General features: G+C 33.0%; 1 protein-coding gene across 1 annotated transcript in view; it reads right to left on the bottom strand.

Annotated features, from left to right (window-relative positions):
- Positions 1-1386: 1386 nt before the first annotated feature.
- The window catches only part of UBE2W (ubiquitin conjugating enzyme E2 W), a 70017-nt gene continuing 58629 nt past the window's right edge, over positions 1387-12774 (bottom strand). The window contains exon 6 of the mRNA XM_026495874.4: positions 1387-6775. Within this exon, the coding sequence (XP_026351659.1) occupies positions 6762-6775 (14 nt within the window). The 3' untranslated portion in view covers positions 1387-6761. The remainder of the gene's footprint in view (positions 6776-12774) is intronic.

Raw genomic sequence — 12774 nt, forward strand, 5'->3', positions numbered from 1 at the left:
AGATTAATCATGAAAAATATGAGAGGACTAGTAAATATTGGTAATTCTTCATTTGGATAACTAGGTTGGATAGAAATGCCATTGTGACAGGAAAGAAACGAGAAATATGTTTTTGGGAATGTGAGAGGGGACATAAAAAATTTTAATGTTAAGTTGGATACCTTTTCTGTAGGATATAGCCATCCTTATTAGGTTCTTGCCTAATTAGTTTTATCTACCCACAATAGGTCCTTGAAGGTCAACTACCTATATGAGAAGATAAAATTTCTACCTTAGTTTACTTCAACTTTCATTAAGAAAACATTTCCATACTCTGCTGAACTGGGAAGAGCACATAGGTACTCCCACTTACATATTTTGCCTTAAGAAAACATTAAAAAGAAATCTCATAAGCAATTTAAAATATTTATTGACAGGAATTCCCAGCAGGACAGATATAGAACCACTGTGGTCTTGGCCCATATTATTCAAGCATAGAAAACCCTTAGTTGCATCATTTGACTTCAATTCAGTTCATGTTTAATTTTGCCATTTGTTAGAGAGAAAAGTACTAAGGAATATAGGGATCTCAACAGAATCACTTATCCACAGTGGCTTAAACCTTCTATGAGAGGTAGAATTTATTTTAAGGATTATAATAAAGGGAAAGAGTGTCATCAAAGTACAAAGCAAGATGGATCTTGCATTTATCTAACCAGCTACTCATCTATTGTTGAGGGCTGCAGAAAAAGCATGTTGAGATAAGGCAGTTTTATGGTAGTACAGCTGCCCCAATGAGGAGTAAGGTGCTCCTGGGGCAAGCCGATCCCTCATGAATAGAAAACCTAGAATATCAGCAGAGCATATTAAATTTCTTCCTGCTATGAATAACAGAGATGCAGAGAGATATCCCTTTTTCTGCTTATCTCCTTTTCTCTTCTCAAAGCTTCAGGAGTCACTCATCTAAGTAAGTTAGTTGATCTGTGTGTATATTCAGGAAAGGATCCCAAAGTTCTCTACAGTATATCCTTATATCATACAACTTAAAGTTCAGCAACACCAGACTCATGGTGACTCTAAGCAAGTGCCTGGGTCTCAATTTCCACTTCTTCCGAAAACACCCATCTTTTAATCAGGACTTCTTTAATTAAAGCATGAAGACCCACTAAAATACACTAGGCTACACTACTAAGTAAACACGATCTGTTAAATAAATAAGCGCTTTAGTGACTATCTTCATTCTGTTGCACTTATTTTTGGAAATGGGCATTTTACTGTTTCCACAAACCTTTGAAGATCACAGTCTTTTGTAAAGAGAAACTAGTACATAAGTAAATTTTTACATTATTATAAACTACAAAGAGATTTAGTATCTACCCAATTTAATATTCAAATCTACATAAAATAAATCAATGACAACTGCTTTATTATTAAAAGTTACTGAATTCCATAAAGCACACAATGTAATTTATATTCAACTAACAAAAGTTTGATACATGTATTTAAAAATATATAATAGATTTATGTCTTAACATTTATATTCTATTCAAAAAGCAGTAGCTTTACATATTTTACAACTTGAATTTATAAAATATATATACATCCACCCTATTCAAATCCTCAAGCATGAGCTTCCATTCCTATTAATAAAATGCACAATCTGTATTTCTGAATATTGAGAGAAAAATGGTACCAACTAAAAACAACAAACCCATTTTAACTTGAACATGAACTTAATTCTTGGCTACTAGATAACTGACATAATAATCTTTTCAAATAATTATTTTACCCGGAGCCTGATAATCAATTTGCATTTATGTAAATAATCTGTGGTTAACTATGAAGAGACTTGCATTTATTTTCATGTTATCTCAATCTACCACCTGCCTTACTCGACTTGTTTTAGGCTTTAAAATTAGAGAGGTGGGATTATTCGATCTTTCCATTTACCATGAAATTTGACAAGTGATGTCACACCTAAGAAGCCAAAGCCCAGAACAATGCTTTGCCTTTGAGAAAGCAGCTTAGAATGATTGCAGAAGCAAACTTTTCACAAAACCCTGACAATGTATGCATCAAGAAACTGTTTCTCTTTTTCCCTGTCAACTGCACTCAACTTGCACAATTACAGTTCTTTAGGCATGTTAAAATATACCAGCTTCTATTCAGGCATTCCTTCCACATCTTCAAAATGTCTTCAGATATTATATTGTTTTATTTAAAAAATTTTCATAAAAAGACATTCATGTAACCGTTCTGGAAATTCATCTCTAAATATAAGTCCCAATAACATCTGCGAATTAAAATCACAATAAACACCTCAATTACAGGACCATAAGTCAGAAGCAGAACTTCAAGGATAAAGATCTAAGTTTGAAGTACATGCTTAGACTCCACGGGCTTCTAATGATAATGATGCATACAAGCCTATCTTTAATGCACAGTTTATGCTGAGAAAACAAAAGTCTCCCACGAATTAGTATTAAAAAAAAAAAAAGTTCCTAATCTCAAAATGGTTTAGAAACTTAAATGGAAAAATACTTTTACCAAAACAAATAATTTCATTCTTTTGGGCAATAATTAGGCTTTGGGAGAGTCACCATCCAAAAAGTAAACAAAATTCCCTCGCTATAGTATTTAAGAACATTTTAAATTAGTTAACAGCTCATTTATCAAGTAGTCAACTATTCAACAAATTTAGTCACATACTGATGAAGTGAAATAAGGTATCAGAAATTCTATGTATTTTATTTGTGGGAAGGAGTCTTTTTCCTTAAGAAAAAATTCTGATGTAATTTCACTAATCTTCCTTCTCTAAATTCCCTAACCTCAAGAAAAGGAAAGGGGAAGAAAGGGAGGAAGGCAGGAAGGGAGGAAAGGAAGGAGAGTGGAAAACTTAGGGAAACTGCTGAAGACTGACATACTGGACAACTTTGAAAAAGGAAGAAAGAAAAAAAATGAAAGAGATTAAAAACAAAAAAAGACTGCAAAGAGGATTAGGGCTAAGAGGTGCAGATTAAGAGACACCTTCACAGATCTTAATCATGCAAAGGCATTAGCATAACACAGAATCGTGCAGTAGCTGATTTTGGTAACAGTGAATCCTCAGGAAAGATAATGTGAAAGCCTCAGTTCTTTTTGAAAACCAATTTATATACACTAATAAATTCTAAGCATTCAGCTAAAATATGTACAAAAAACTAAATAAAAGTGAGATCGAGAAATATAAGCAGCAGTAACCATAAAGGCTTAGAACTAGTGACACTGAATTCTTTATTTAAAAAAATTCTGAACACACAGTACCTCCTCTTCTCTTCTATTTTTAGGAAGAAGCTTTAACAAGTTTTAAATATCTCAATTCTCAAAAACAATAGGCTTTTTAAAAAATAAGACTTGATTACCAGAAACAAGTAATATGTGGTTACATACCATTTGCATATCACTACTCATTTCCATTATTTGTCAACTCATCTTTGATGCAATCTGGAAATAATTAAGCAGTCACTAGATACCTGTTTTAGAATCTGAAGAAATTATTATTCACCACAGGAATCTAATGATATATATTTGCATATATTTAAAATTTCAGAAGGGAAAAACTAATCAACTATCCTACTTATTTTATACCAAATATTTATATACCTAGTCAAAACAATAAGGATTAAGATCTTTCTCCAGATGAAATGTATATAAAAGCTAATTGTTAGCATTTTCTTTTGGGGATTAAAAAAAGCTTTATTTCCCTGCTAGCTAAAAGGAGGAATTCATCCACTACAAGTTAAGTCCTTTAGAGGTGAATATTAAATTCCTTAAGAGAACGGCCATAAAATTTTAAAAAATTTATCTTAAAAAAACTGAAAACCATTTCTCTCTTTAAAATCTATGGCATTAATACCTACTTGACATAATATTTTTGAAAGGGCACCAAGTTCAAGGTCTAAGCATGCAAAATAAGGAAATTAATGTATCACTGTCTTAACAGAATTTGGCAAACCAGAAGAATGGCCTTAAAATAAATAAATAAATAAATAAATAGAGTACATATTGTCTAAATATCAAAGTATAATTCTGTAGGCCTATGCAGCAGATAGTGCCCCATAGAGCAAGGGAAGAGGGAAGTAGCATAATCCTATGTACATTTTCCTGGTATTCTGGTTGTTGTTCAACAACACATTACAGAGAAATACTCTTTTTCTTATTACAAAGCCATTAAATGCTCTCTCTAGAGCAATGACTTAGGTAAACGTCTTATGTCTTTTAATAATGTAACTTACATTTAAAATTAACTTAATTAAATCTAAGTGCAAAGGAGTTTCCAATAATTCCTAAGTTCAAGGGAGTACTGTAATAAATAAGGTGTTATCTTATTGCAAATTCTGAATGGTTGGTATTTCTATATTTTAGGGTATTTCATCTTATCTTCTCTTTCAACCATAAAATGTACTGAAATTATTTGGTTTCCTTTACTTTCCTCTACTTCGTTTTATTTTACGGTATCTCTATGTAGAGAAAGAGGTATGTTAAAATACTGCTTCTTTTATTTTAAAAAACTCAATTGAGGCTATATAAGACCTATTAATCTATAGGAGAGCATTGTTAATCTCTGACCTGGTATATCAATTCCTTTGGTGAATAAATGCCACAGGTCATTTCTTTATAAAAGAATTTTAGTAAGAGGACAGCAGTACGGAGAAAGATCCCCCACGCCCACCCCTGAAAATGATCAAGTCAATCAGTAGTTTAGAGCAGTTGTGTAAAATTATGAAAAATATATAATTTGCCACTGCAATTTTCATATTAAAAAGCAGTTAAAAACTAAGAGTAGCTCAAAGCATTCCAAAAAACATTTTCTGTCTTAAACAGGCCAAATGATAAGACTGACAGAGACTACCGTGAGAACTTATGTGTATCTAGTCAAGAACAAAAATGTGTTTAATTTTAAAAAGTGGTAGTTCCTACCTATAGTATAAACAGTGTCCACAATTTGGTGGCTGGCCATAGTTTTAATTTTTTTTTTCAAGTTATTTCTACAGCAGACATATTTTTGAAGTCTACCCACCCCTGAGTTCAGCAATTATACTTTTAGAGTGTAAAATTATATGTCCTTAATTAACAACATGTACAAAGCTACAAAATGTCATCCATACAGAGATTAAAAACAATTTTGAAAATATTCCTTGCCAATTATTGAGTGGATGTTTTGCTGGGGTACATACTTCAAACCTTCCAGCCAACTGGCTTTTATTTTTAAGCCCAAATTGATTCATATATTTATTCACTGCAGGATATGTCAAAAAGAGTGCAACAGGCATTAGTAAAAATAACATTGTAGTAGAAACAGATTTTTGCATATGTGAAAAGGTAATTTATAAAATACATAATTGCTTTTTAAAAAGAGAACCTAGTTGCAGTATCATTAACTTACATGGTACTGAGAATTGGACGTTTCAACAATTTTTTTCTATAGAAAAATTTCATCTAGCTGTAAGCAAAGTCTTTTAAACAACAAGAAAACAAAATAAAACAAATCCCTCCAGGAAAAACTGTACGGCTGTGTGAGACAAATCAGCAAACATACCATTCTATAGTGTACTTTTGCCTAAATTTTAAAATAAAAATGTCCACACTCTTTTGTTAAAACATTAAGCCTCTGTCAAAAATGTATTTCTTATTTTAGGGTACAGGATTAAAGGACAAAAATGATACTTACAAGTAAAGAAAAATTACAAGAAAAAACTTGACAAAAGCTTTTCAATTGAAGTACTGTAACATTCAAACTTGACTTAAAACATAACGAAAGAAACAAAACTGCAAACGAAAACTCTTTATGGATTTTTCAAACATAAATAAATGAAATAGTGTTTAGGCAGTAGGGCTCATGCTGATGGCTAGCAGGAAGTAACAGAGTGTAATCTACTTGGAAAAATCGTTACTGTACAAACAAGCCCCAATTAAGGACTGCAGCAGTTTCATCATCACTGCCATTGTTCTTACTTCCAAAATCAAGCCTTGATTCAACCATTCATACCTTAGATTACTCATACCTTTACTTCAGAGATTGAGGAACTATATACAACAAATGAATTTATTTTCACCATAGGGATAACAATATTGTACCTCTCTGCCAATGTTACTTGAAAACCTTCCATGTCAAAACAATTTGACAGCAGATATAAACAATTCAATAAATACGCAATGATCTTTCATTACAGTCCTTTAAAGACGCATGTTAATTCATGCTGTTAACCTTAGGATCACAGTGCATAGAATCCAAATATAAACAGTTGGGGTGACTTTCAAAGTAATGTTGGATCCCTCACTTTATTTATAATCCCACTATAACCAATAAGTTCATTTCATAGGCCCTATCATGCATTAATTATTGGGTGGCAGGAGTTAATGAAAATTTTTCCTATTAAACGTCCATTGCCGGCAATGAACGTCCCAAAACCGCCAAGGAAGTCACTGTTATTGCACAATACATGAGGACCTGGAACTTTTCCAAAAGCTTAAAAAAATAAAAATAAAAAATGGAATTATATTGACATTTCCTGACACCTGCATTAATACTGTATGACTAATAAAAGCATGTCAGTTGCCTGGACTGAACCAGCGATCAACATGCGCCCAGAATGCACACGAGTAAAAATGCAGTAAAAGGAAGTAGTCTTCATTGCCTATAGGTCACTTCCAGTCAAAGGTTAAAGTTCAAAGACTGAATGATCAAAGTGCTCATTTTCTCAGTAGGACTATCTTCTGCTAGGAGGATGATAACAGTGGCATCAACAAGTATCATCTTTAAGAAAAGGAGAAAAAAGATAATTAAAAAAGTCAAGCATGCATAAGTAAAATCCACACGTTAGTCTAACACAGAAATAATTTCAAGAAGAACATGGTTTACATGTCTGACTTGCCTCCCCCAGTCCTTGCAAATAAAAAGTCCAGTTTGTGTTCAATTACATAGGGACAAACAAATCAAGTTCTATTCTTTCATGGAAATAGTTCTCACAAATCTTAAATGATGCATCAGTATGTTAGTTCTATTTAAAATAATAAATTGATATATGTTAGCACATATTCAGGATTTATCAGTCTTAAAGAGTTCTTTTGTGGGCAACAATTTTAAGTTGCAACAAGACAGGAAGTAAACCCCTGACCAATAATGTCATGGTATTTAACACAGGATAATGCAAGTTGTGTCTTTAGTCTATAAAGGAAATAACTTCACAAATGAGGTACAATTACCAAATCAATTAATACATAGTTATTATTATTAATTTTTTTAGAAAATACATTTAAAAAATACATTTTTCAGCAAATATATATACAACTGAGGTCATTAAAAAAAAACCCACAGATTTAGTAATGCCTTCTGGTAGCCTCAACACATTATGTAAGATACAGAATTGTGGAATTCATAACTTATTTTACAAAATTATTTCACAAGACATATCTGAAGGATTTATTTTGAGGACTGATTACTCTTCAGAAAGCAGGACTAGTGGCAACTACCCAAGAGTTGTGAAAGCTCTCAAGGACAGCATTGCTGAAAAACTGGCCAAATATTTTACAAACTATCCCAGAGATAAGATCGATACACTGTTAATTAAAAAATCTCCATTTCCAATGACTCAATGAGAGCTAAAAACAAGTAAATCTGATTTCTATGCTGGGAAAACTTGTAGAATATTCATTCCATCACCCTATATTTTAATGGCAATCTAAAGAGTGAAATATACCAGATTTTTAAAATAAATCTTATCTAAATCATTAGAATCCTTTAAAGAAAGAATATCTTTAAGAAGAAAATAAGCAGTCTACAGCTTCTACATGTTATATGAAAGTATGTTTCTTAAATTACTGTGGAACTTGGAATAAAGAGGATATATGGATGTCATGGATGCAGAACAAACTTAAGAATGTAAAGAAGTTTCTTAAAACATCACTCTTCCAACAGAGAATTTATAACCCTAGGGTCCTTGAAAAAACTAAAACTAATCACACTTAGACCTCTAAGCTAAGAGATGGAACTAAATTCTAACTAATAGGTCAAACCTTAAGTATTCTACCACATGACAATGTATACAATAAGAAAAGTGAGACAAAATTCAACATGAACATCATGTACCTAATTAACCACCAATAATAAGCTTTTATCTCCAAAGACCTTTCATCTTTGCTAGGTGATAACATAAATGTATCTCCATCAGGTTGTTCATTCTGGAAGTTTTTCAGTATAGTAGGCTGTTGTAGAATGTGCCTCAATCCACCAAAATGATTAAGAAATTCACATAAAGCTATTGTCCCTAGTCCAATCCCTACCTTGGATTAGATGTTAAAAAAAAAAAAAGGACTAATACTCCCTGCCTTGAATACTCTATCTTTAGAGTAATAAACTTACTAAGTAAGTTTTTGAAAATGGAGTTCTATTATCTCTGATAGCTGGACCCACAGGACACACGGGCTTAAACATTACAAATTCGTCATGGCTATAAGTAATCAAAGAATCTAAGTGCAAATACTTAAGTATGGAGACAAGTATGAGCTAAAGCCATGGCTAACTTTTCCCAAAATAAAAAGGCCATCACTAAGAAGCAAAAAACTCATTTATTAGCAAAAGGAACACAGTTTCTTAGCTAGATGAAAAAAGATTATTGAATAGTAAGATGGTTTACAAAAAAAAAGTTTTTAAGAGTAAACCCATCGTGGATCAAGACAAATACAAGTCTATAAAACGTGATCAAAGAGCTCAATATGGCTAAAGTATTTGTAGCAAGATGAAGGGCTGCAAAAAAATCTCAGATTAACCACTTAAATATTTTTCTGGAACTGCAGAAGCCCTTAAGTATACCCTCAAATACAATATACAAATAACCAGTTCCAAAGAGATGACATCCACCATGGCTAACTTCACTGGACTTCTAGGAAATACGAGTGAGAGAGAACTATATTAGAAGAAGGTCATTTAGTTTTCCCCAGAGTATAAGAACCATACATTTTAATGGACACCACAACCATTACATTATATTGGAAACTACCCCCCTGGATATTCGCAGAGACTAAAGACTAGAAGAAAAGGAACACAGTAATAAGTCGTATAAATGAAGTGCGATCCCACTTCAAGAAAGACAAAAATAAATCTTTACACACGGGTTTGTCTCTCAACAGTTTAGGAAATTAAAGTTTTCTTTTGATGAACCAACTTAAGAAAGATTTCACAGAAGACAACAGAACTGTAATCCAGCAGGAAATAAAAGGAAAAGACTGTTAACTGAGTAAAACTTGGACTTAGGAATTTAGACAGTGATTCTGTAATCCTAGAAGGTAGTGGAAATATAAAAAGGTTCACAACTACCGTAGGTAGTTCTATGGAAGCTATAAGGCGGGAAGAAAGTCTGTTAATGTTAGTCTGAGACAATCTTGTGTTCCTATCACCTTATGATCCTTAGAATTCTATAGGAAATGTTCCAGCTGAATGCAACCAGAATGTAGTCTAGTTTTGTAAAAAAGAGATACTCCTCTACTCCTTCCCAAATTTATAAACTCAACAGTTTATTGGACATAATATCTAAACATCACGCCAATCTATTTCCTGTAAGGCGAGTTTTCTGAAGCCAATTACTCAATTAGTCTTAAGCTATACTGCTCAATTCCCTATCATCTTAAGGAAAATGCTTCAGGAACCAGATCAGTACTGCCCCTGTGGAAAGCAATCATTTATGAAACTAAGTTGTATATGTTCAATTTGGATCCCAGGAAACAGATGGATCATATTATTAATGGATTCTATTAACATACTGAAATATTTTTATGATCCCATAGAAAGATACTTTTTATCTTTTTTAAGAACATTTATGTCTATTTTATGATTTTGAATTTTGAGGCTCAATCATTCATTCACTTGTGTACTAAACTGTATACATTTGTTCTCTAAGGACCATTCTAGCCCTGAATTATAGGTAAAGTCCTCAGCCCCTTTGTATGATGAAATGAGTTGTCTATTCAAATACCTATTTTGGTCAGTTCCCCTTATTTTTTTTTTAACCCTATTCTGTTTGAGTTTTCAGAGCATATGGACCCCTACGTAAATTTGCAACACAGAATATTCGCATTCCAATGCAGATATGACCTTATTCCTTTAGTAAATAGAAACTATAAAAGAATTCTGGAAAACAGGTTGATAGCCAACTTCAAGTAAGTAACAATAAGAAAATATGTATTCACATATCAGTAACTTTCTACACTTTAATAGGAACTAGAGAAGAACCTCAAAAGAAATGTATAAGGTATGATACCACAAGTAACAGTAGGGTAGCAGTGACTGGTCTACATTTTTCAAGATATACTAACAATGTGGAAGATAGTTTAAGTTGAAAGAGGCTTTTTTCCAAGAACTCAACACTGGTATTTGGGAGCTCAATTCTGGTGTATCAGCGGAATCCTACTCTTCTAAAACCAGGAGATCTACTGAATTACCAAATTACTGTTTTTCATTAATAATGCATCCATCCTGCTTCCAGGAAGCCCCCTCTGAAGCACACAGATATAATGAATCTAAACCCAAACTGCTCTTGCCTCTTTGATTACAAATACTGACAAACACTCTGACCCACATTGACCCAATTATGTTGGTTAGGACCACATAGGACTATGGAGCTTGTACCCGAGGCCCATAATTCTGCTTGGCTTCTAAAAACTGAAATGTTAAGTGTTTCAGTGAGTTCATCCAATTCCAAGCAAGTCCTTGTTTAGCCTCTGATCTTTTTGTTTAGGGCTGCAGGTCACATCAGGACTCTGATTTGACCTTATAATCCTTTCAGAATTAGATGATGCTAAGAAATATCAAGAGTCCACATTTCTTGGTAATTTGGCATTATAAGGAGAACATGATTAATCAATGAAGATCTTTCTGGAACTAAAGCACCTAAACAGAAAAACATAAGCTGACATCTGGAAAGCTCAAAAACAGAGCTGACAAGTTCTGCTTTACGAGTAAGCATGACCGATAAGATTTTCCAAATTCAACTGGAAGGCCAAGGTGAGCTGTTTTTCACATCGCTTATAACTCACTCTGAAATGTATAAAGGCGAAGACAATATATGCTATACAACTGAAATGCTTTAGTTTTTTAAAGGTGAAAGAAAAGTTCAAGGAAGATTGTCTACACCCACCCCCCTTTACGAAAGAGCAGTTGCTCTATCATCTCAAAGTATAACTAGTATTACCTGTCCTTGATTTCATATGAGGGTCACTCATGGAGGAAAACCATTGATTTAAAGATAAATTCTGGGAGGGGAATGATTCAGATATGCAGGGTTCAAGCATGAGTAGAAAACACTGAGATAAGAATAGTCACTGTAAGTCAATAAACTGAGGATGTTTTAAACAGAATTATCTGTAGATGAAAAAAATATATCTGTACTTGGGACTGGAACTTGAACTAGAATAGTCATAATTCAGTTGAAATAGAATCTGGTCCTTTAAAAGTGCCTAATTTGTACTTGGGGGGAGGGTGGACGGACACACTTTTAATCTGTTTATTGATAAAATGAATTCCTACACAAACCCTGGACTATTATACATTAAGAGGCTAATTTAGTTTGAAAAGCCTCTCTTTTCTTGGTATTTCTTAGCTAAGATGGAGAATAGTTTAAACTATTAAAAGACTTTTTTACTTTAGTCATGAAAGTATAAATTTCTTGGTTAACAGATAAAAGCTACTATGAAAAGTAACTTACATGAGTGTATTTTATTTTAAAGAGTTTATTTTATATTTCTAGTTTCACTATGTGACCTTTCTCCATTTCTTATTCAAAAGCACGTAATGAGAAATTCTGGGAATATTCTTAGATAAAGGACTTCTCATAAATCCTTTCAACTACATAAGGCAGCATTAGAGGGCTTGAAAGATTGTAATCTTTCTGAAATTTCCCTACCAGGAAGGAAGAAATAGACTGTCTAACCTTGGGGCAAAAAAAAGTGGTAAAGAAGGTTATACTCTCAAAATATATGTATTTTTAAAATTCATTTAAGACAATTTCTTCTCAAGTTTTACTAGAAAACTCAAGTGGTTTAAAAACACTATGGAAAGGACAATGGGGGATTTTCCTATTATTAGTGAAGTTGAGTTTGAAATAGAACAACTATACTATCTCTAGAACTTTGACACTTAAAAAATGTTTCATTCAGTTGTTTGTCAATATTCTTGATTGACTAATCTTAACTTTTTATGAATCTGGGAACTTTCTATGCTAAGACAAAAGGGTCTGTGACACTCAAGATTCCCCCCCACCCCCACCCCAGAAGCGCTCCTTGTAAAAGCACAGAGAGAAGAGGCAGTTTGGTTTTTTTTTGGTCCTAAAAGGCAGGAAGATGAAAAAGAATGAGAAGCCAGCAATGTAAATTGAAGTAAAGGGCCATTTACTTAAAGTAGGGTCTTGTTAAATGTTTTAGTAGACCTTCAGTGCTCAGAAAGAATTCTTTTAAGTCTGATTATTAATTCATTTTATGTAGAAACCTGTCCTTTTATATCTCAGAATCTCTGAAACAGTAGTTCTCAAGTGACAAACTCCATCAGAATTATCTGGGGATCTCTTAAAAATTAAAACAAAACCAGCATTCTAGGCACAGTAATAAAGTTTAATAGATTCCTTAAAAGAGAAAGTAATCAAAAAGACTTTGGTGAAAGAGTTCCCAAGAGGGTGTGTGTAGGGGAAGGATTCCTTGAGGCAGGGTGCTTTTGTGTGTGCCTGTGCAAGATTCATTCTAGGAAAACAGCGCATGGAGGATAAGAAA

Source organism: Ursus arctos, unplaced genomic scaffold (genome assembly GCF_023065955.2).
Source record: "Ursus arctos isolate Adak ecotype North America unplaced genomic scaffold, UrsArc2.0 scaffold_6, whole genome shotgun sequence".
Classification (NCBI taxonomy): domain Eukaryota; kingdom Metazoa; phylum Chordata; class Mammalia; order Carnivora; family Ursidae; genus Ursus; species Ursus arctos.